The sequence below is a fragment of the Amphiura filiformis genome, chromosome 4, assembly GCF_039555335.1.
Source record: "Amphiura filiformis chromosome 4, Afil_fr2py, whole genome shotgun sequence".
Classification (NCBI taxonomy): Eukaryota; Metazoa; Echinodermata; class Ophiuroidea; order Amphilepidida; family Amphiuridae; genus Amphiura; species Amphiura filiformis.
In genome coordinates, this window is record NC_092631.1 from 74790980 (window position 1) to 74817584 (window position 26605).

Sequence of the window (26605 nt, forward strand, 5' to 3'; positions counted from 1 at the left end):
TTTGTATCCATTCCTGCATCTAGGGTCCCCAATATTGATTTCTCAAATTGATCGTGCATGGGCCGCATAAGTCACACTCTGTTACTGCTAAGGACCGCACCTCCCCAAATTTGCAAAAGTATACAAAAGTCCCAAAGTGTAATAATTTGAGCGTAGCGACCAAAAATCAGGTTTTTAACGGTTTTTTGGTCAAAAAAGGTCCAAATTTGGGGGAAAAGGCCACTTTTCACAAAATCGCCCCCCTTGGGAAAAAAGTCCACTTTTTCAAAATCAGCACCCCCCCAAATATCCTGCGTACGGGCCTGCCTAAAGGTCCGGTATTTCTTGGTCTGTGAGTTCTTATTTATAAATTAAAGGCTTGAAACGGTCCAATATTACATGGTTTACTGAATGATGGCATTAAATTCATGCAAGTGACTTTTAAAACAAATGATCTCTGTAGTTTGACATTTAAAGTGACCTAAACCTATAAAAATATGAAGAAATAAAGCTTTTGTGCTGTATTCAGTCAAAATTGACATTTTACACCCATAAAAGTACACAACATATTTTAATTGGCAATAATTATATCAATTTGATAAACAAAAATGCACAATTATCGTAACCTAACAATAATGTAAATGGAAGGAAAAGGTACTCATTAAAACACATTGGACGTCAAAGGTAATATACATTGTCAATTAAACGTGAAACAGATACAATAAAAACTCTACACACAAGAATCACAACACATAGGTCTATTGGAAGTGTAATTATAAGAACTTGTTACAATTGTCTTTCTATAGCAGTTTTCTTGTAATGCAATAGATACAAACATAATATCAATGGCTTCATTTTGTACAAAAAAAGCACCGCTATAAGGTAACGAGTAAAATAATCACGACAAAATTGCTCCCGGCATCAAACCACGGACATCAAACAACCAATAACGCTCCTATTTTTTGTGTGTTTAAAGGTACATACGAATTCTTCGGATTTAGATTTTATGCTTGACAAATTACCTAGTGCATTCACATTACGATTTTTAATGATAGTTCCCCGTACAAACACGAAATCTTTAGGTAGACGAGGTGTGCGACTTTTGGTGCAAATTCAAAGATCCAATTGGCATAATACTAAACTTTGTCAATTTATACGGGAAAAGCATACCCTATTGAAGAAACGAAGGAGAACCGGGCGAGAATACTGATTTTTTGCATCAGGTGTAAATGAACCGGAGTCTCATTGCTAAAAGTATTTTATTTCATTTTATTAGGGACAACGAGTCTACCAGGAAACGGTTAAAATGTTAAAATTCAATGCGGTAAATCCTCTATCCCAAACTTCATTAATTACAATGTATGTTGCGCATGATAAAGAAAGATTACAGGTATGTGTTGTTTTGTTTCGATTATCGTCATCAGTATCTTTTTAAGGAGTATAGACCATTGCGAGCTTGATATAGTCAACTCATTCAGTCAAAATGAGTGTTCTTTTCCGAATATTTTATCCATCCTGCTGGCTCCCAACTATAGCATTTTCATCTTCACTCACACATGTTTAGGGTGATACTCTCGGAATGATTCTAATAGGATCCTAAAAGTCATTAGTAAGCTTAAAAATACCTCTGCTGCTGGTGTTAATGGCATAAAAACAAATTCTCTGTGAACTCTTAAATATCTTTGACACCACTGGGCCAATTTCATGTGCTTGGAAACTCTGCCTCTCCCCATCTTTAAGTTTGGGGGTTGAGATATTGTATCTAATAATTATAAACCGATTTCTCTGCAATCAACTGCAAGACTAATCTAATGATAATTTCTACCAAAAAGGATGTTTTGGTAAATTGGCAGCTCATCATGAATATCCAAGGTATCGAAAGGGTTTCTTCTGTCAAATTACTCGCAATCCAAATTTGTAGCAATGCATTTGTCATTAAGCATATCTGCAAGAAATCCCAAAAACATCACGGGCTATATCAACAGGTTCTTCAACTCCTCTTCTGGTACAAAAATTGTACTTTTTGCTAGTTCCACCAGACTTGGCAGGAGCATGGGAACTTCATCTAGCTGAGTAAGGCAACACGTCTAATTTTGGCCTATAGCACTATCGGTTTCCTATTATATGTACCCATGGCTCTTTCCATCGTACCCTGAACATTTTGCTGTCGTATTATTTTAAATAAAAAAACACAAACTCTGCAAAGTGTTAATTATTATGCTTGATACCATTTATTACGTCACTAGGTATGATAGAAGGAGTCATCGGTACTGATTTCGACCAAATTTGACGTGGTGCCCAAGAGCCAAACGCTTTGCTCTCCGGGTCATCCTTCAATGATTTCAGTGTAAGTATAACTCCCAATGCTAAATTCCGCACGCTGCCATTGGTTTCCATCTCTAAAGGATCTACAACTCACTCAGTATTTTTTCTGACATATCTAAATACCCCCACCCACTTTCAAACAAAATCACAAGAGCTTTGCAAAGATGACGTCGCCACTTTTACCTTCTGTTATTAGTTAGTCTTACGTCAATGGGAAATAACTATTGTATGCTGTGAAGACACTGTTACCAGCGGACACCGGGAAGCCTCACTGAATGATTTGATTTTCTACAAGAAATTGTGATCAAAAATATTAACTAGATCAGCAGGTAACGGGCTGCGCCTGACCCCCAATCAATTTTGATCGAGCTACACAATCCACGCAGGCGTGTTGCACTTGCGGTTAGGATTTATACTAGTAAATAACACATTCACTCTGCAAGTTACACCTAGAAAATTCCATTCATAGCCTACCTATTTGTACACATGTGTATGCACTGACAGAAGCATTAGTACATGTGGCGTTACGCAACCCGCTGGTAACAACTATTGACCAATTCGGTAAAGAAACAAAGTCATCATCGTCAGTGCGCATTCTTCAAACTACAGTACATATACAAAAGACACGTGATCGATTTCCATAGTGTCAAGAATACACAATTATTAGAACATGTGCACTGGCGTTGATGATTCAGTTTAGTCTATTGTTTACATCACAACACTGGTGTCAACAGATATACATGACAGGGAATGACTATTACAAAGTGAACACTTTGATATACCTACTCCTGGTCCTCACACGGGTTAGATCAATTATCCTTTTGAAGCGCTCATCCCTTTCGTCAGGATATATATATGCAAAGTACAGCTCAGAAAATGTCCTGCTGGGGTGTTGTACAGATATACCATTTTTAGCCAGTTTGTATTTCATTTCGTGTACTGTCGCTTTATTACTCTCACTGTCTGACGACACGATGGATACATTCATCCATTCGTATTCCTTTAGTACTGCTATTAATGAGTCGATGCTTTGGCTGGAAGTGGGAAAAGTTCTTGCAAATGTGGGGTACATGTTTTTATCGCTCACTAGTGGTTCTGCACAGCCCTGGAGAAAAGAACAAAACAAAAACACATTATATTAGGAGACATTTTTTACATTTCATTATCATATATCATGTAGCAAGCACACTTGTCACATGACATCGTTGTACTTTTGATTAAACCTTACGTATTAGGTTGTACTGACAGGTTGGTGCCACGATAGTATAGTCAAGGACGAAAAAGATAACAGACCAATCGCAACCAGTCAAAGTCTTAGCATCACCCGATAATGAGGGCCGATTGTTCCATGAAATGCGACATACGAAACTGCTACGCACATGCCGCGTAGTTTTACGGTCTTTGCGTAAATGCGAAGACACTCAAAGCTCTATCGGGTATACGCGAAGGCACGCAACGCTGACACGGCACGATGGAACAATCGGCCCTCATGAATATGCTAGAATTCACAGCATACAAAACACGGGGATTTTTGCGATTGGTCTGTAGTAGTCTGTGAGCATAGTATAACGTATCCTGATATTCAGGAAGGGCATTCCAGGGGATAAAGGATTTCTTGTAGCTGACCAGTTAGACGCAGGAACGTGCACAGCAACGTTATGTGATACATCAACTGCATGAAGTTCTGGCAATAGGTGGCATAACAGATCAGGTGTTTCGCTATAGAACATCCAGACTTGACATTTTTGTATGAAATATTTCTTCACGAAATGCCAAGACTAATCTGAAAGGGGTATAAACTGCACAGATTAAATATTCATTGGGGTGTGTCGGGAGATCGTGCCACATAATGTTTGAAAGAAAATGTGTTTTCCATGCGTTTACATTACGGTGCTCATAATGTAGTGCATTTGCCTAAAATGGCGGATTTAGGGAGGCTGAATTTGAGCTTTGAGGAGGACACTATTTTGGACTTTATGCAACATTGTTCTATTATTGTCAAATTTATTGGGGTTTGAGGTGAAATTTCCTGAACTTTGTCAGCAATTGACATTTGTCACAGCTGAATGCACTACATTATGGGCACCATAATGTAAACTCATGGAATGCACATTTTCTATCAACAAATATTTAACATCATCTCCCAACACACACCAATAAATATTTAACCCGTGCGGCTTATGCAGACTCAGATAGTCTTGGCACTTCGAGAAGAAATATTCCATATTAAATGTCAAGTCTGCCATGGACAAGATTAGATGCTTCTATTGCTCTGCGATGATCCAGTGGTTGAATGTGTTGGGAGCTAAGGTCATTTTCGGGGATACATGTGATGCGGATGGCCCTCCTCTGGATTGCAAGTTGTGAAAATGAAGTGGGAATTTTCCCAATCTATACAGATATAACTTGTTACATGATGGAGCGTTACATGGACTTGTACAGGGTATATCAAAATAAAGTAAATTGTCTGAAAAATGCCACCAGATTAATTGGTCAAAATGCTTTAGTTGATAGCTGAATCAACATCTTGTCGTACCATAACTGTAAACTCACTGGCTTGTAACCATTACTAAGGATTCCGTGGTTATTTTGTGAGCCGTGTAAAAAATGCACTAGATCAAAGTGAGAAAAATAACATGAAAATCACATGTTTCACCACTTTCTTTACAGTAATTGACAGAATGCCCTGCAGAATTGTTTGCTAATCGTGTGAGTGCTTTGAGGCACAAGCGGAACGTCCCCTAAGATCTCCTGATCTTACACCTCTAGGTTTCTTCTTGTGGAGCTATCTGAAATCAAAGATTTTCACAAATCCTCCTACAGGCCTTGATGAACTCAAAAGATACATATTATTAATTCCACAAGCTGACATCCTCTTAACGTCATACACGGGAATGGTGGCCATGGCCGTATGGACATGTGGAAGACTAAGAAGGTGGTCAAACATGTGATATTTATGTTGCTTTGATTTTACTTGACTTCGCGCAACTACATTTTTACGAAAATAGTCACAGAGCCCTTATTGATGGTCACACGCCAATGGTTTAACAGTTGTGGTAGGAGAAGATGTTGATCCAACTATAAACTAAAGCATTTTGACCAAATGCCCTTTTAACCTAGTGGTATTTCGAAACTGTTTACCTTATTTTGATTCACCTTATACATAACTGCACTTTGAGTTGGTTTTGATTTAATTCAAAGAAGAATTTATTTCGATTACAATAGGTTTTTCCTATAATGGTACCGTTATGTTTCAAAAATGCATTAAGTAAATGTATCCTAAATTTGATAGGAAAAGACTCACGAAATCCAAATCGATAGGAAAAGACTCACGAAATCCAAATCGAACCAACTATTTAGGAAAAAATCGCAAAACCCCGTTTTTAGCTATTTATTGCGAAGAAAGTTTTTACAATGTAGGCTACTCGTTAAAAATTTCTCGGTTACAGGTATTTTACCGAAAATATTTTTACTAGAAAAGGTAATATTAATTGTTTATGCCTTATTTGATCCAATTGAGAATGAATTATAGTTTTGAAAGACGTATTTCCTCCAAAATAGTTGTTTTCCCACTAAATCTGTGTTATTTGTTCCACAAAAAGAACCTAAACTGCCTTTAGCTCGCAATGGTCTATACTCCTTAAAAAGATACTGATGACGATAATGGAAACAAAACAACACATACCTGTAATCTTTCTTTAATCTACATAGACTACATTGATAATAATTCCATTTACATGCACTGTCACACACAAGCGAAAATGTGACAAAGCAGGGCCATAACACGTATGTAAGACAAGTATGATGTGTTTTCTAATCTAGGGGCTATCGCTAGAATTAATGTTTGAATAAATTTCATGCGTTGCAATACAAATAGATCGTTAGCTAGTGACAAACTTTAACTGATTAAAAAATAGGAACTAAAATTTCAACCGCAAGTACTCTAAATTGTCAGGAGGAATATAATTTGGGATGTAATTTGGTTTGCGTTTGTTTCTTCTCTGTAATAGTGTAAAACCTGATAAAAACCCGCAAAACCCCGTTTTTAGCCACTTATTGAGAACAAAGTTTTTTAAATGTACTTTTTAAACATTTGTCGGTTACAGGTATTTTATCGAAAATGATTTTAGTAAAACGTAATATTAATTGTTTATGCCTTATTTGATCAAATTGAGAATAAATTATATTTTTGAAAGACGTATTTTCTGCAAAATAGTAGTTTTCACACCAAATCTGTGTTTTTGCGCCCTGATTGTTATCTGACGTTCCACAAAAAGAACCTTAATGTGCCTTTAGCTCACAATGGTCTGTATTCCTTAAGAAGATACTGGTTTGCGTTTGTTTCTCCTTTGTAATAGTGTAAAACCTGATAGAAATCCATGAGCCTTAAAATACTTCAACCCTCCTTTTAAACATACTTTTAAAAAGAGCATTAACCAATAATAATCGATACAATATGGGATTTACAACGTGCGAAGTTTCAAACGACGGAACAGTCAAGGCGGCAATTTTGTGGCGCGCAATACTAAAGCTAGGAGAATCAGTTAAGATGGGACATGAATATTGGGAGAGGTCCGGTTTTATAGAAAGCCGTAAGAGAAACTTTGTACCCGGAGGAAAAATTGGCTGTGAGGATGGGTGTTGGCAATCGTGATCACTAATTGCATAATCGGGAATCGAACCCGGATCGCAGTGCTTCGACCACTACTCCTATTTTTATATGTTACTCATCTAAAGGCTCATTTGCAGGGACGATCGTTCAGCTTTGTAATCGGTACGCGGTTCATTATTGTGTTTTTTCTTTAGATGGTCTTTCATACGACGATAATTTTCCCTACCCTGATCTTCCTATATCACAATAAATAATATATAATTTCTAAAATGATTTTAATCATTATTGTGCACAAAAAAGATAAGTTAAACTTTAATGACTTCTTAATAAGATTAAGCTTGCATTTCTTATTTATAGACAGCTAAAGAGAATAAATGAGAATCCGACTTCTGAATGTGAATTAAACATTACGTAGCTTGCAATTTCTTTCAAAATATCTGTCTATTCATTATTAGTAGTAATTTGATTTGACATTTCACTGGAAAGCAATTGTCTTCATGAGTGACCTGACAATATTTTCCTTAGAGACAAAATTGATTTACGAGTTGTACGTCCTTGGTTACCAATGCAAATCTTCTTACTGCGCCTATTGTGTGCAATGTTGAGATTATGGTGTTAGAAACCGACTATATATTTAAGAAATAAAAGGTGATGTCGTATCCTTTACACCCCAATGTATCCGAGGCAGTAAACATGTGAATGAACCCACTAGTTAATGATTTTTTTTTATCGCCGAGGACACATTGTTTGGGTTTAAAGGAAACTGCATTACTCTGTATTACCACCAAATAATGCAACTTAAAGAGATAAAATAACTTTATTGCCCAGATATTTAAAGTTGTTCACTTCAGAGTAGAGCGCGTATGTTTACCTAAAGCGTAAGTGACATTGCGTATTGCAGAAATAAGTAACCCATGCTTTGCGTAGAATGTGTTACGCCGCTTATACTGCATCGCGCTCCTATGTGTGATGATGTGCGAGAATTACATAAAGTTTTATTGTAATTTAAGGTCTTTCACGTGACACATTTCAAGAAATGGAAGTTATATAATTCCATTTATATGCAATCTGTTCTTAAAGATGTTTTAATATTTTATATATAGATGACATTGATGAGACATTCAGAAAGAAGGAGTGGTACAATATTACACATGTTACGTAGTTGTTTTATTTTATTTTTAAGGTAGTTGATTGTAATGAAAAATAATAACTATTGCTTCTCATGGAGAAACTGCTAGCACTTATATTTATTTTTAGCCAGTTTGTTTTGATATTTTGCACATCAAGAATTATATCTAAACACAGTTATTTACTTTTCAGCGTCAAGAAAACTCAATATAACTCTGATACTTGACGGTCAAGCTTTTCTTCGCAAATGAGAGCCATCTGTTTTCCGCAAATGAAGAACATGAGGAGGTATTATTTGCATGCTCTGTTTCTCCTCTCAAACGATACTTTATTACGTTACTAAATAATAATGGTACAAGTATATATTTAAGCTTCTAATGAGTGCTAAATGCATACAATTTCCTTCATAATACTTCTAAACGTTATCTAAGCATCTTGATTCTGAAGACAAATTTATAACCACGTCGTTGGGAATTTCTCTCTAGTTATTGAATTTGCTATCCCGAGTTGTGTCATTTGCATATTCTTCATACTTTTGCCAACGAATATTAAATGTCTGGGTATTTGTAACTGCCAAGAAAAATATCTTTCAACTTTACCAAGCCCGCAAAAATAATTAAATGCTGCCATCTAGCGTTTGTGTTAGCAATCCACAACACTTATTGATTGCACCTAACTCACCACTCACCTTACACCCATCACACTCACCAAATATCACCAATAAACAATTGACCTACAACTACCAAAATTAGTACAACAAACAAAATATGCAAAGAGATTGACTTTCCTCACCTCACAACCACACACCCAACACGTCACACACACCACACACCCCATCCAAACTTAAATTTCATAGCATTACCAAGCCCGCATTTATATTCTAGTAATGGCATAGTTGTTTTTTGTTTTTGTTTTGTTTTGTTTTGTTTTGTTTTGTTTTGTTTTGTTTTGTTTTGTTTTGTTTTGTTTTGTTTTGTTTTGTTTGTTTTTTGACTCCATACACACTTTACAATGGTTTGTACTCCTTAGGAAAAGACACCTGATACCAAATTTGCTACCAAACACTCAAAAGTGACAAAGATTGATACCAGTTTATGGCATTTGGTGCATTTTCAAAGGTTGCAAATTAAAACGAAGCACGCGGTCGAAATTGTTCAGCGTGGCAATATGGTCAAGCTTGCATGCCCACGATGGGCCCCTGTCGACTATCCCAAGTGCGCGCTTTATTCAATTGTTAATTTAAAACGCATGGATTGCTACAGTGCTTTACTGATGAATACTAAGGCACGATGCGATCGATATGACCTAGCGGTTGTTTCGGGCTATGTCAATGGTCGCGCTCTGCCATTCAACTCTACAGGTCCGCGTGGTCCGTTTTTAATTTGCAACTTTTGAAAATGCACCAAATTTCATATACTGGTATCAATCTCTGTGAATTTAGAGTTTTCGGTAGCAACTTTGGTATCAAATTGCAGCTAACAAGATTCTGCACATGACCTTTTCAATCAAATTGTCGTAACAAAATCAGGTTATGGTGTATACCGCCACACACAAACATTAACCATGTAGCAATGTATGGCCACATTAGATACTTAAACACATCATGTGTTTTGTAATCTGATCTTAGGAACTTGATTCTGAAATAACAAAACAAGCCATAATTTAAATAAGTTGAGATTTTTATACCAGTAGCTACATAATGTTTATGTACAAAACATTTCGTGCAGATTAATTCGTTTAGCAAAAATATCGTCAAATTTGAATTACGTTCTGGTACACCAGAACGAAATTACAACACTGGTCTGTGGAGCAGTTTAAATAATACACACAATCATGTATAATTCGCAAACGCAAAATCGGAATCAAATGAAATTTTGTAATAAGCTTTTTTCTTTGGTATCTACTGAAACATGTCACAAAAAGAAGATGCTAGGATCACGAAATACTCCTTTAATATCCATATTCTATAATGTTCACATTTACATGTATACCGTCACACATGTGGAAAAATATACATGTAAAAGAATTATAATGTATTTTGTAATCTGACCAAGTTCAAGACCGCTTCCTCGAAAAACAAAGCATGTGTAGGTAGTGTATTTTTGTTAGGTATTGATTGGGTATTTACAACTGCTTAGAAACATTCAATTACTGTTGAGCTTCAACTTTACCAAGCCTGCTAAATTAATTGAATACTGCCAGCTAGCGTTTGCGTTAGCCATCCACGAGAGCTTATTGATGGAATCCAGCTTACTAATACGCGTAGCTATATTGCTATAAATGATACAAAAAAATGTCTCCATTAACAACATTCTCTGTCAAAAGCCTCACATAGACGGAATCAATAAGGGCTACTACGTTCACATTAACTTGTGGCTTCTGATTAGAATTCCATATTGCTGCTAACACGAAGCACGCCAAGCTCAAATAATGGTCCATAGTGATATAAAATCTCCCAATATAATAAAAAAAAATATGAACAGTAGAGTGACAGATGTTGATGTCAAAAAGAAAGTTTAGTATTATAAATTTATTATTCAATATTTTCGTTGCATTATATGCTAGTGATACCATCGCTTTCCTTTTTTTTTTATTCCATCGTCACAAATTGTTGTAATTCATTGTTGGTTTTCAGATATATTCTGATACAACTGACACAGCAGCTGGAGACATACTGTATCACAACCAGGATTATATTTTAATTTTTGCAATAAAAGTTTCAGATTTCATTCGACATCTGTACAGTACATCAAGGACATTAAAATTAATTTTTTTTTTAATAGAAATAATGTTAAATTTTCGTGAGAGCTTTCGCATAGCTTGTTCACTCTTTTGACTGATTGTAAATTTGTAATGAAAGTAGTGAACACAATTGAGTCTTTTAATATCTATGTCTAGGTTTCTAGAAAGAGAGCTACGTTAAAGGATTAAAAATGTTTCAAAACAGTGAATCATACTATTCGTATAAGGAAGGATTGATAAAATACTAGCGTAAAAAAACTTCGCTATGATACGCTTAGATCATACAAGCAAATTTTTATCATTTTTATTTTTCAGTAATTTTAGTAAGCTGGATGCGGTGAAAAGGTAATAGCTTACTGTCTCCCTTACATGCAGAGAAGTAACGAATTAATCGTGATGCTGAAAGTCCTTTACCGATTGCCGAAGCATAGTAATGTGTCCTATGAGATTGTTCAGATACAGTCAGATAATTAACCTGGTTATCAAAACTAATTAAGATAAACAATAGATAATTGCATCGTTGAATTAACTCTTTTATATGCGTCAATTCACTTTATTTTTTATTCTGTTATGCGTAATTTCAGTAAGCTTAATGCGTTGAAATGCAAACGTATACTGTGTCACATGTAAAGAAGTCACGAAGTGGTCGTTATACTAAAAGTTCTTTGCCGATTGTAAAAGTATTGGAATGTGCCTGATGAGGTTTTTCAGATACAGCCGGACATTTAACCTGATTATTGAAACTAATTAAGATATTTGGAAGTACCAATTAACCTAGATTTTAAGCTAATAGTTATTAGCTGTAAAACAGAACTTTCATTTGCAATTAAATCAGAATTGGCACATTTACAGATAAATGTTTTGTCTTTTTATCTTACGTTTCATTAGTACTGCGTTTTGGTTAATGAGTTCGTGGCGGTATAGAGTATACGTATATCAAAATCGACATTTTGCTTACAATGTGCAACTTAGATTTAATGATATATTCTATATGCTTGGTATCAATTATTCTGTCGCTACTTTGAAAGCCCGAACTTGCAACAACAATTAATGTAAGGAAAAGAACTAATACCTGAAATGTTATACATTAATTTAACGATTACCTTAACAATACCTTCTGGTACACTTAATTTTGCTAATACTATTCTCGTTATATTTCGTTACAATGAGGGCATACAAACATAATTGCCTAACTTTAAAAGCAAAGTTGAATTTCATAATAACACTGAAAACATATTGGCTTTTAATAATACCTATTAAGCATGTCTCTAAAACTGTCGCCGGTGTGTTTTGACTTCGTATGAAGAGTATGAGTACCTTAACACATGTTTGCAAGTATAATATATATAAAAAAATATCCTTCAGTTGTGTCCAAAATTGCATTAACATGCACAATGAGTGCACAATTTGCTGAAATACGTGTTTTCTTGATTGTTCGGGTAATAATTAAATGCATAATGTTTCCTTTTGGTATTATTGTAATCAAACACAAGTTTCGTATTCATGTATCTATTATATGAGATACCTAAAAATGCATTGATTAGTACGTTAAAGATTTTTCAGCAAAATGACGCCACATTCTACAGTTGTTACAGACAAATTAGATAACTAGGTGTGTTTAGTTAAAAGTTCTACGAAAACATTACAAATATTTGTAAGAAAAACATCTATCTCAGCACACTATTATGACAGAGGCACTCAATCCTCTGTTTTTAGATTAAATCATTCACAATACTTACGTAGGATATCATTGGTATATTCCAAGCAGCCGCGATTCGGGCTTCAATTGCACATGTATTCTCAGGTCCGAATAATGCCACAACACCAGTTCTCCATTGATCTGTCATTGATTTTATGTTTCCTAATTCGTTCCCTTCAAAGTTATAGACCCCAGGATCGCTCCAGGTGTATGTGAGAGTATGACTTGGAAGTATGTCACTTCGATTATTAATATGTTCTATAACTAATGGCATTACACCATTAATAACTAATCCAATGCGGTTTACATCAGTTCCTGTAGTAGTAGAAAGAAACCCAAGTTTGACTTCATTTGTAATATTGGATTCTTCTGTATCTGATGTAGTTCTATTTCCACAATTATTACAATGTATTTCACACATATAGAGCACCAGAATTAAAGTCCTTAGCGTCACCTTAAAATTGTTGGGATAATTGAAAATATTATTCCGTAACATTGTTAAAGAAAATAGTAGTGTCATCTACAGGTGTAAAACAGCAGTTAAATACGTTGATCGATGGATTTTCTATTAACAGGCGGATGGTAGTATCAATCTTCTACCATAACACTAGGCGTAGTAGTAGAAATAATACAAATCTGATGTTGCGTTTACTTTGCATTGATTAAGACGAATGCATCAGTTGAATAACACAGGAGCAATATCTGAACAGTTCTGCTGGTATTCCGATCTTTAATCCCATTTCTGTTTGGACAAATCTGGAGAAAAGAACAAACAAAATAAGAGCAGAGATATAAAAAAGACTATATCATAGGCGTGTAGCGTGACTTTTGCAGTGTAAAAAACTGTGTGCCTGTCTGTCTCTAGTTGCGCTTGATTGAGATGTACGGCTGACTTGATGTGCGCATAGAACCACTTTGACTGACTATACGCTTTAGTCTTCTACCATCAGAGCTGTGTGTGGAGAGCTATTATCTTTTGGACTATTCCACTTTGGTCACTGTAGGTACGAAATTAATCTAATGATGGGCACAAAATGAACACTGTGTTATATATTCAACGTATTTAACAGAAAGGAGTTAATATGACTGTGTATTACATATGATAGAGCATGATTTATGTGAGAAAAACCCCACATTAAACTAAAAAGAAGAAAATATATATGAGGTGTGATATGCACTTTTCGTGGCTTTGAGCAAAGCGGTGTTGTATCAATGGATTGTATGTTTTTATTGCTATTCATAAACGTGTTTAAACATTTACGCAAATATTTTTGTACTTACAAATCATTTGTATCAAATTGAATGCTTTAGAACCGTCGGTTTATATATTTTACGAAACGAACCAAGAACATGTACATGGTTTCATGGTTATAAGATAAAAGTGTAACTTCATCGCAACTTGCGAGGCTAATACGACCTTGCACGATTAATTTCAAATCGATGCCATTGAGTTGATCAAAAGTCACAGCATCACATTGTAAATTAAAATTTGAAATTACAAGCTTTTAAATAATAATTAACAACCCTAGTTTTAATTAAGTGGATGTTGGTTTCCACCACTGTGCTTTTGAATCAAACTTAGAATTACGGCAGTAGATCAACCATCCAATTAGACCCTGATCATTCAGCAGTACGCATCGAAGGCAACCAGCAAAGTGCTCTGCTGCCACACTCGTCTATGCTATCAAACAGGTGAGTGAAACATCGATGCAACGTTCTCTCTCTTTCTCTCACTCACGCGCACACACACACTCTCTCTCTATCTCTCTCTCTATATATATATATATATATATCTCTATCTCTCTCTGGCCTCTCTCTCTCTCTCTCTCTCTCTCTCTCTCTCTTTTTTCTCTCCTCCCTTCCCCCCCTCTCTCTCTCTCTCTCTCTCTCTCACTTTTTACTCCTCCATCTCTCTCTCTCTCTCTGTCTCTCTCTCTCTCTCTCTCTCTCTCGCGCTCTCTCCTGAGTAAGAGTTAATACATAACTGATCAGCGGTAGTCTGACTATCACAAAGATGTAGTAAATATTTAACATGGCTAATCTATACTACATTATCACCTTCTTACGCCAAAGCGTTTAATGATAGTACAAAGTTTAACAAACAAGTAAGGTCAGGTAATGGCTATATTTTGGATGAATACTTGCTTTATCGTCGTGAGTTAACATATCGAAGTATCTATGAACTCCGCCTATTTTATCTAAACTTTAAATTGCAGATTGTTTCTGCTTGCGTGGAATGCATTCTCGTAAACCATGTCACTCTCCTTTGAACGAACGAATCTATTATTGTCTGTTAATGAGCTTTTCAACTACAGGAAAGCTTTTAAATAACTAAAAGGTTCCATTTTAGTTTGAATGACTTTTAATCGAGACTTAAAGGTATATTCATTTATTCGCTATGAACCAATGATGCTTTAATTTCGTATTCATGGATGTAAGAAATGGTCAAAAAGCTTTAAAGTCAAACTGTTCATGTTTCTTAAATAATAATTGGTTCACTCTATTAAATTACACCTTTCTCTTCTAATGATAATATAACATATGAATGCGCGACGGAACCACCCGAACCACGTATTCATCTTGCGTAAAAGGTAGCTGCAATATTTGCATAATAACAACAAGAATCATATTACTTTATTATAATGCAACTTTACGGGGCTATAATATACCGCAAAATAGCAGCTGAGAGGAATATTTTTTTTTTTCAGATGATGAAAATGTTTTGAACAGATTTAATGTTCATTTAATGTCAAAACATTTTTTCGATATTATATATTTCCTTTGAAACATATTCGAAACAGTAAATGTCAACTGTCAGTGTATGTATTGTATTGTATTGCATTGTGTTGTATTGTATTGTACTGCATTGTACTGTCTTGTGTTGTCTTGTGTTGTATTGTATTGTATTGTATTGTATTGTATTATATTACATTGTATTGTATTGTATTGTATTGTATTACATTGTATTGTATTGTATTGTATTGTATTTTATCATTCAGTAGACATGGACAACGACATTTTATTGCTTAATAGCCAAATAATATATTTCCGAATCTTTCACTTTACACATAATTAACGTACAATATTGAGCCGTATTATTCAGTTTTTAGTCAGCACTGACCGACAATCAGCGGTCTTGCATATACGCAATGTATCGTAACCATGCTGATCGGGTATGCGGAAGAGACGGCAAGATGCCTTTACTTCACAATTTTGATTTTGATTTTTTTTTTTCAAAATAAACCACAAGAGTGTCGAAAAAATTATATTGTACTTTCAACTCAACTGGTTTCGTGAGATATTTGTAAACATAATTATTAGAAACAAACTTGTTTTGACACTTTTATTTTACGCTGAAGTGCCACAGGGCTGCTGGTGCAACATTTAATTTCCTTAAGAGATTTCTTTCCAGACGCATAAAGTTGTTTTTTTATTAGTTTCCTTCTTTATGAAAGAATATATTGAACAAACAATTATTAAAAAGAGACCTGAATGTGAACGTGACCTAACGTTAGCCTCTATTGATAATGTATACAAGTTGTGTTATCATATGCAGGTCTTAACCATTTCAATTACATAGGTTTATTACATGATCGAATTCACCTCACGTCTTGGTCACACCTGTGTGCTTACTTATATTATCATTCTGATATGCAACATGTGTTGCTGAGATGAGCAGAATAATCGTGTGAATTGAACTAGCATAGCAGGCATACATTTGCTCTAGCATTCCAATAGCCTACTTTTGATACATAGATCATATGATAGGCAGATATCGTGTAGACAATAACTAACATAGTACACGTTATTACTATCAAATGTTCTTTAGTTTTCCTTAATTTAAAGCAACGTTTCCCTTCAAGACAATATTTCAATTATCAGTCCATCTATATTGTTTCAAAACATATTTTCAAAGTTCATTAGCACTGCATTACAGGTTGCTCAGAAGTAAAGTACATTTAGGTCACCGGACAGCTGCCTTCGACTATATTTTTATATACGTATTTATAAATACGCACGTTGCCCATGGGCACAACATACCAAGGCTGAAGAGCTTCATCAGGTCTGTTGATGAAACAGCTAATAAAAGTTCTTTGCCAAGACAAATGGAAAAACTTCCGTTTTTCTGCTGATAGTTTCGCCAGAAACCTTCTGGCTTTCTCAAAGCGATCGATGTTGATTCCCGCTCCAAGCAGATGGATCAAGCAGATGGATCAACAGTTTCTGGCGAAACTGTTAGCAGAAAAACGTCAGTTTTTCCTTTGGTCTTGGCAAAGAACTTTTATTAGACGACATACCAAGGGCACGGCGTAAGCAAATCCTCATGCCATTGAACAATATACAAAAAAATAGGAACTATTAGATGAGTATCATAAATTTTAAATATTATTTGGATCTGAGACAAATATAACTAAAGATTTATTCGTCTCAGAATTGAATAACAAAATTATTACACATGGGTCCGAACATTTTGAAAGTATTTGTCAACCAAAAATATGTATCGACGGAAATGTTTACACATTTCACAATAATATCAGACAAAGTTGAACAAAATATACAATTTTGCTGCACAGTCTAGTGTTGTTTACCACCTTTGCATTCAAATGTACAGGAAGATCATCCGCTGTGTAGAAGGCCACTTCCAGACTTCCCTGTATACAAGCTGCTATGTCAGCGGGGGGGGGCTGTCACGTGCGTATTTATAAATATAGTCAGAAACAACTGCCGTAGCAGTCATGGAAGATGTGTAAATCACTTTTGTGTTAGGTCCAATTTAAAACGTAATAATCTCCTAGCTATAATACAATTTTCACAACAATTCGGTTAATTAACCAAATTTGCTAGCAACTGACTGGAGGAACAAAACATAATTGTTTTAGTCATCGATATCGACCTTAGTAACAGTAAATTTCTATGTATGAACAGTTTAAAATCCGCCAGTGCTAGGGGGTTGCTATTCCAAAAGTTCGCTACTACCATAACCCTATTCCTACTCCCTAACCCTAGCCTTATCTTTTGGACGAGTTGATTCATTTTATTTTTCGGATTAAGGTCCTTTTTCAGACTAGTGAACCTTATTTGTTATGTTTGGTCTAGCGAGCTTTAGGACTTTTATAACACACACAATTACCTGCGTTTAACATGTTAACATCATTGTTTTGCAAAATATGGACACACTTTATTACCATTATTACAAGTACGAACTTGCAATCATTGAACTATCGGAGCAAAGTCAGCTTAGCGCTCCCAGGGAACAGGTGAGAAGGTTACAGACCGTCTGTCCGTAAAGTAAAATCGGTTTAACATGATGCCCTCAGGGGCTAATCAGACAAAAGATAAACACAGAGCTGGTAGGTGACTTAACTTGAATTAGCAATGGATGACATTTCTCACCCATCCGTGAAACAACGTTATATATCATTGAACTGGAATAAGTGAACCCCCATTCGGGTTAACGTGTGAGAGGATTTTGTCATAATTAGATTTGAATGAAGGGGTAATTAAAGGATATGTATTATTGCATTCGGGTACTGAAAATGTGAACTTGTAAATGTCAGAATTGTAACTACATTTAATTCAAAATTTTAAAAATTATAACCAAAGATGGAACCCTTTAAGAAATAGCAAATGCAACATTTTTGAGGTTATATCGTTCAGCCTATTCATAATATTTGTTAAAAGCTGACAAATAGTTGTTCATGTAACAGTTTAATCTAAACTAATCAGGTCTATCAGTAACGTCAAATACTCCGATAGCAGGCACAAAATAATTAAATGCACGAATATACATGTTAAACTCTAACCAGCTAAATGCCATTTCATCAGGCATTTTGTTTCAATGTTCATCTCTATTAGTATCTGTTTTAGATAGATACCGCAAGCAATGCATAAGATTTGCTTCTTTGAAAGCTAATAAATAAATTGCCTGGAAGAAAGCAAAGGCGACAAACATGCCAGTAACTACGGACGTACCACAAATCCTTGGCCTGTTGGCCTACTTATTATCCTTGATACGTTTAAGCGTAGTTATCTCACTCCCTGCACCGCCCCGTACAACGTTGCTTTGTCATATTTACCGCTAATTCCGATTCATTTCAAGACGTAATGCAACGAGATTACCTGTCGCAGGCACGAGATTTAACGAGATAAAAAAGAAAATGAGATTTATACAAATCGGCGCGCTTCATAGAAGTAGAACAGTTGCCAAAAAACCAATACATAATTCAATCAAGCAACCTTTGTCGATAACCCATCCAAGGCTTAACACTTTTATTTAAATATAAAACCCTTAAGAAGGAAAACAGTATTCATACAGAATGGATAGAGTTACGTTGAAATCTAGTTTAAAAAACATACATAGAGAACAGCTTTTTAAGGTTAAACATTTATTGCGAGTCTTTGCCGTCGTATTAAACGATCTAAATAATAAAAATCACATAAGCATATAAAGTGCCCTTTCTCACACAAGTTGAATATTTCTCCCCATAGAAAAGTTTCTTATGTGTTATTCTAAAAGGCATACTAATCAATTGGTGCTCCAATAGACTTCAAAATGCCAAGTAGGGAAGTGCACCTGATCGATGGAATGAGAAAAATAAAACGTCAGTATATTGTAATATTTTAATTTCGGGTATTCGAAGTAGCAATTATTCACTCTGTTCGCAGAAGTCGTGCATATACCACACTAGTAATCTGGATATGGATAGGAAATCAGCTGCGTCTTTTCCATTAGTTTTTTTAATCATATCTAATACAACGTAAAATAAATCTAACAAGCTCCTGACACAATCCTGACGTGACTATTAAAGTCCCACTCAATGATCCCAGCGCAAGTGTAAAAAATCAAATTGTTTAAAAGGGAATGATAAGTCATTTTAATTGTTATTTAGAATTTTTGAAGTGAAAAATTGGCAAAAGAATGAAGAAAATAGCATTATTGACGAAATCGTAGCCCCATTCAAATACATTTAGCTAATTTAGCTAATTTAGGCCATATGTCAGTATAAATTACAGATTCATGTAAAATGCCTTATTTTGTTTTAAATACATGGTTTTCGGCTGAACCACTAGCAGACTATGTTGACACATCTATGACAATGACAAAGGTACCAAATTTTGGATTAGCAAATCCCTGAATGGGCATTTAATGCAATGGAACCATAATGAGTGCAGTATTATTTTATACATTTACAAACATACACGTGCTTAAGGGTGTCTCAAAACGACCTTTTCAGGTTAGCCCTGTTGAAAAGTAAGTATTATCTACACCAACTAACATGTGTGAGAAATGTCATGGGTCAGTTTCATGTCATATTATGTCATTTGTTTACAAACTTTTATATCAGGTAAGAGCATTAAAGCGGTCACCCGACAAATTGCAGCTTACGGAACACGATGTTTTGGTTTGTTATACCCTGTATTTATTGAATGTAAACGTTGATATCTACCACAATGCAGAAGAGTGACTTAATCTGGGAAAGAATTGACGGTTAAAGACATACATGTTGGCATATGTAATATGTAATTGTGAAAAATTATTCTCAATGTGAGTACATGTATAACACCGGGACCAAATTAAACTTTAACAATAAATCGTGAAACTCGCTGGTACTAAAATCATACTTAAACTTACAGTCGATGTATATATTACAAGTGTCCAACAGCGATTGCTTCTGGCATTCTCTTTTATAAAAGATGTGCAGAATACAGATTTTGTTCATAATTTGCATTATGACATGTATTTGACCCATGGAATATCTCACACTTGGTAGTTGGCGTAGGTCATATTTACATTTCAACAGGGGCTAACGTGAAAATGGTCACAATGAGATCCCTGAATAAGGCATATTATGAGAAGAGAAAATGGTTTCTATCTTTCTACGGATACGTATTCTCCCACTGTTGCTCTGAAAAAAAACCTATTACGATTGGCGAGTTGAACAAAATTATGACGCCTCTCAAATTGTAGTTATTTTACCCTCATCGTCAGAATGGCAATCTAGATATGGGATCGATGAAGAAAGCAATAAGCAATACATGTAGTTCTGCCTTACATAAATACAACCTTCCGAAGCCATACGAAGATTTTTTTTCAAAACCCAGCTACTTATATCATTCAAGACATCACCGGACCAGTACATCTCACTAGTCAGTGATTCAAGTATCCAAAAGGATAGTCTACTGACCGAAACATAGAAGTAGTAATTTTGTTTTAAGATCATAGGTTAAAGTAACAAAGTATGATGACCTTTCTTATAATTGACCGTAAGGTGTGTTTAGCACGTACAGTAATATGGATCATAGTTGTAATTTACTACTACACTAATGAGAAAATTATTCTTATATTAATGAGGTCCAGGTGTGGTGATTAAAGCATCTGCTGATTACGAGAAACTTAATAAAATATATGAATCAATTACATTTTGTTGCGAAATGTAGTTTTATTCTTGGTGTGGTTTTAGTTTGTTGTTGTTCGTTGATGTTTTTGGTTATCTTATAGACCTTCCGTTTACAATTCTGGGTCATCGAAGCTAACGCAAACTCAACTATTACGTCTGAACACAAATCTGCGTGAAAGACCCGTCAAGCGTTGGGTATGGCTTGTGCAAGAGATTGATATTCATATTGCCAAGATCACACGAAGACTAAATCAAATGTGCGGCAGACGACAAACATTTGCATTTTTCTTTCTTTTACTGTCACATTGTGAAGTGCCAAATAGTGGAAGTGTTACTTCAATATCTTTAGAAAATATCTCTCTGTGATGACTCATGTTGATTGTAATACGTTGTATTTTCACTCAAAAGGGTATGTGATTCCGCTTGATTCATTTTGCACCAATTTGACCCCCTAGCTTACTGAATAAATACTGCGGTTTTCCGAATGATTTTACTATTTCTGAGATAAAAGTATTTTCATGTTGCACGTTAAAATGAATAAATTCTAAGGACAATATTTTGAAAACAGAGATACAATCATTATACATAATACATTTATAAATACAGCAGGGCTCGCATTCATCCGTACAATGTTTAAATCTTTCGGAGAGTTTGCCCCGACCGGTAGCCACATTCTTGTCATCCCCACATTCCTGATCAAAATGATTTTGTATCTGTGTATTGATCGTATAAATTATGTGAAACATTATTTATAGGGATAAAATGGATTTTGTTTGCCGCATACATGCTTCTGTGAAGTAGGTAGCAACAAAATGTCCTAAATAAACATCTTAAAAAGTAACTAACCCCTTAAATATTGGCCATTATTCAAAAATGGGCTATTGTATTACAAATCTGTAAAATATTTTGAAAGCAGGATTTATTTCTGCGCATTTTGACACTTCATCTGATACGATAGTACAGAAAAAATAAAACACCGGTCAATTTAATGTAGTGAAAGTCCAGATTTGAAATTTGAACTGTACATTTGTACTGTATCTTGGGTTACATTAATTTAAATGTACGTTGTGTCGTCAATATTTAGTCAACTTCTACGAATGAGGTGTCAAAATGTAGAAATCAATTTTGCTTCAAATGCATTTTACAGATTTGTAATACAATCGCCCGTTTTTGAATAATGGCCATTATTATTTTTTGAGATGTTAAGCATCTATTATAGGTGAATAGGTCATTCAGTTATACGATTTATAGGTGAATTGACGTCATTGCCTCATCACAATTCCCATTGTTCCTTGCCTAGCAGTATGCGGGCGCATCATATTTTGTTCAGGACCCGTGCTTTTTTTAAACTTATATATTATGACTTATTATATCTTCTCCCTGTCCCTCAATTGACCTGTATGTGCCATTATCAATCAATAATTGTGTACATATCGGTTTCGAACAGGATTTTCTTTCAAATTGAAAACGTAGGTAAATCTGCAAGCATTGATTTTCAATATAACCTGGGGAGTCACAAATCGGTACACTTTTCCGCGTTCATTTCCGTCAGTATCGATTCGGATAATTTAGATATCTTATGAAAATGGACGGAATTTGAAAGGGACGTGGTCAGATAAAAATGAGGTATAAAGACCCATTCAGTGATCCCAGCGCAAGTGCAAAAAAAATTTAAATAAATAAAAAAATTTATAAATTGCTTAAAAGTGAAGGATAAGTCATTCAAATTGTCATTTGGTATTTTTGAAATGACAAATTTGGCCAAAAATGAAGAAAACAGAATTACTGACGAAGTTGAAGCCCCATTCAAATACATGTAGCTAATTTAGATACTGTCAGTATCCAAATTACAGATTCGTGTAAAATGTCTTATTTTGTCTTAAATACACGGCTTTCGGCTGAATTACTCGCAGGCTATGTTAGCACATCTATGACAATGACAAAGGTACCAAAATCTGAATTTTGATGATTTTTACGATCGTCCGGATGAGCAAATCACTGAATTTGCCTTTAAATCCCGTTTAGTTAACACCATTCTGAGAGACATCATTTATTATTAATATTTGATTCAATGAGGAATTCTCACATAGTAAAAAGGTGCCAGAATATGTTTCTTATAGTAATAGTAGGGTCATATTTAGGGTTTTCGTGACTGTGAGAGTAGAGGAAGGACTGAGAGTTGAAATCGATCCTTTGAGATAATTCGACTAAAATAAGCCCCTATGTTCCTCCCAAAAGTATGGGCTAACTATATAATACATGCGTCAAAAATGACAAATGCTTAGAATGCTGTCAAATCCATATCAAACTATCCATCTTATTACAAGGATCAAAATAATGTGTTGTTTCTATTATATACGACTTATGGTTATGGTATTTTTATTTTATTATTTGACAAAAAATCGTCGTTTATTATGAGTCATACCAGTTTATCAAAATCAATTTATATTAAAATAATAGCAAACAGAAAGGCAGAGTCCTGTCTTACTATAACTATATTTCTACCAAAATCTGAATTTTACTACACTAGTACATCTTTGAAACCCCACGAATTTAATCACAATCGCCGTAGCACCGTAGGCATCATCGCTTGTCACACTCTTTAGCATTCATTATTTAGTGCCTTGGCAGTGGTTCAAAATCTGAGATGAAGTGTTATTTATAATTAATAAGTATAATTTATTCTTTTTACAACATATCCACTGGGGTTCGAACCCACAACCTAGTGATCATTTATTAGTTATGGTATCAATCACTACTCTGCAAAGCGATGGTTATAATGGTGTTTGTTTCTGATATTTAACCAATAATAAGAATAATAAGTTCAATGATCATGATGATAGCACGACCTTGACTATAATCCAACCATGGAACTAATAATAATTTTTTCTCCAAATAAAATCCATATTATCCCTATGATATGGTATTTTTATTTTATTATTTGAAAAAGAATTGTCGTTTATTATGAGTCATACCAGTTTATCAAAATCAATTTATATTAAAATAATAGCAAACAGAAAGGCAGAGTCCTGTCTTACTATGACTATATTGATACCAAAATCTGAATTTTACCACACTAGAATCGTGTTGATATGTACATCTTTAAAACCCCACGAATTTAATCACAATCGCCGTAGCACCTTAGGCATCGTCGCTTGTCACACTCTATAGCATTCATTATTTAGTGCCTTAGCAGTGGTTCAAAATCTGAGATGAAGTGTTATGTATAATTAATAAGTATAATTTATTCTTTTTACAACATATCCACTGGGGCTCGAGCCCACAACCTAGTGATCATTTATTAGTCATGGTATCAATCACTACTCTGCAAAGCGATGGTTATAATGGTGTTTGTTTCTGATATTTAACCAATAATAAGAATAACCTCATAAGTTCAATGATCATGATGATAGCACGACCTTGACTATAATCCAACCATGGAACTAATAATTACTTTGACTCTTCATCTGGAATATGAAGAAGGCATGCTAATATGAGCTTAATTACTCAGAATCATTTTTTCTCCAAATAAAATCCATATTATCCCTTGAGAAGGGCAATTAATACACAGGTACTAAATAATTCTGTTGAGACAGGTAGGAGTCTATTGATCAGATAAAACACTCTCGTGGTTGTTTCTTGTTTTCAAAATAATAAATTTTTTGAGTTGAAAGAAGAATATGTTTCCGAAAAAAGTACGTTGCAACATTAGAAACATATGATATTAATGGTTGTAATCAATTAATTGTATGCGAACAACAATTTTCAGCAATTGCGTTGTTGACAATAAACCTTGACCATCTGTATTCAATTTAACAATCAAAATAAATGAGCAGTTAATAAGGAAATTTATAGTGAGATTCGACTGCATTCAATCGTTTAAATTGAGGCGTACAATGGAAATTTCATCTCGTTACTTTCTAAGCATACAATTATGCGTTTCTTTACAGATCAATTGATAGGTTGTCATAGCAACATGACTCTGGCTTAAAACGAGTTATATCTCTCTCTCCTACTCTCTCCCAATTCTTTCTCTGCAGGTCTCAATACACATTATATTCGCTTTTCTCTCTCTCTCTCTCTTCTCTCTCTCTCTCTCTCTATTTCCTTTGTGTTTTTGGTCACCCGTCTGAGCCCTGTTGACCAATTTGGACGAGAGAGCTAAATTTGAAATGTGTGTTTTTGGTTCGAGTGCACTACTGTTTCAGTGACCAAAAACACAAGATTTGAGATATCCGGTTTTTGTGTATTTGGTCACTAGACATTAAAACATCATTTTCTTGACTAAAAATTAAAAAAAGATGACAAAATGGGTAAAAAACAGAGTTATTCTCTACCCTACATGTTAATAAAAAGTTAATATCCTTTGATGAAACAGTCGTAACAAAACAGAAAGCCCTATGCGTGTACTATGAATGACGACCCCTTCTTTCGACCTGGAAATCAATGCCATTCTTGGTCATTTATTTTTATTATTATTTAGGTAAAAGTACTTGTTTTTTTTATTTTGTCTTTTGGGGGTTAATTCAAAGGGGTCATTTGATAAATTTCACTTACTTTTATTCATTGCTTTTTTAGTTAATGAAGTTTTTTGGGTGGTATTTTTTTCTAAAGAACTATGGGATTTGTGTGTTTTTGGTCACTGTGAAAAAAAAAAAAAAAAAAATTCCTGTGTTTTTGGTCACTATGAACAAGTTGAAATATCATTTATTACATTTATTTGCTTTTAAATGTCAAAGAGCCTTTTTTATTTAGAGCATTGTGTATTTCCTTACCTTTTAATTATCATATATCATCGTTTGCATTAGAAAATCGGTAGATATTATTTTTTTCATTTTGGAAAAGTGTGTTTTTGGCTTCCACAGGATATCTGGAAGCTTCAGAGAGAACTTTGTTTTTCATTTTTCTACAACAAAAATGTATCTACGATTTCAAAATATTGATTTCCTTTCTATTTTAACTGGTCTATATCATAAAACAATGAAAAATATACTCTTGTAACACTTTTCATTTGGGTCCATTAAAGTTTGGAAACTGCGAGAGAGCAACGTAGAGATAGGTGCGAAAGAAAACGACTGGGAAAAGAAACTAGGCGGCCGCTGGCTGACCATGCCACGCCACACCCACTGTATCCTTGGTCAGTCATTAGCAGGGAGTAAATACGGGCAAATTATGGTTAATTTAATAAAAGTTGTCATTACTTTTAACTGATAAACCGTCGCTACATTAAAAATATAATATTTTGTTTGATTGTAACGTATTTTTGATATTTTTAATTTAGCATAAAAGCTAAAAAAATATATGAAATGAACTGATTCATATTTGTTATTTACGTTTGCTGATACTTTTAACCAATGAAATCGTGATGAATTTAAAGGCGAAAGAATTTGAATTTTGTTGTTTACACTGTCATCACTATTTACTTTCAAAACTCACTGAAGCAGAATTGCGGAAGAGGTAATTAATTATTGGTCATTTGTGGTTTTAACAATAATTGAGTCTCTTTCAATTTGAGAACAAGGTCTTTTATTGTCAATGCAAAGACGGAATTTCTCGTCATGATGACACATCATTGGCATGATGAATGGCATTGCATTGTCAATCATGTGATGTCATGAATCGGTAAGCTTAAACTGCGTTGACGTTATTAATTACGGTAGAGACAAAATTTACGTGCCCGAAATTTAGCGGGGTTTTTGGCGTTTGGCACCCACTCCCACT

General features: G+C 34.6%; 1 protein-coding gene across 3 annotated transcripts in view; it reads right to left on the minus strand.

The window, feature by feature from the left end:
* LOC140151410 (speract receptor-like) overlaps positions 1-26605 on the minus strand; it is a 141336-nt gene that overhangs the window by 65119 nt on the left and 49612 nt on the right. Inside the window, exons 2-3 of one of the 3 annotated variants that reach the window (XM_072173740.1) lie at positions 12526-13241; positions 3091-3409 (exon numbers count right to left, since the gene is read on the minus strand). In XM_072173740.1, the coding sequence (XP_072029841.1) occupies positions 3091-3409; positions 12526-13005 (799 nt within the window). In that variant the 5' untranslated portion in view covers positions 13006-13241. Of the gene's footprint in view, positions 1-3086; positions 3410-12525; positions 13412-26605 lie in introns of those variants that run through there. The other 2 variants (XM_072173739.1, XM_072173742.1) reach the window with 2 other exon arrangements.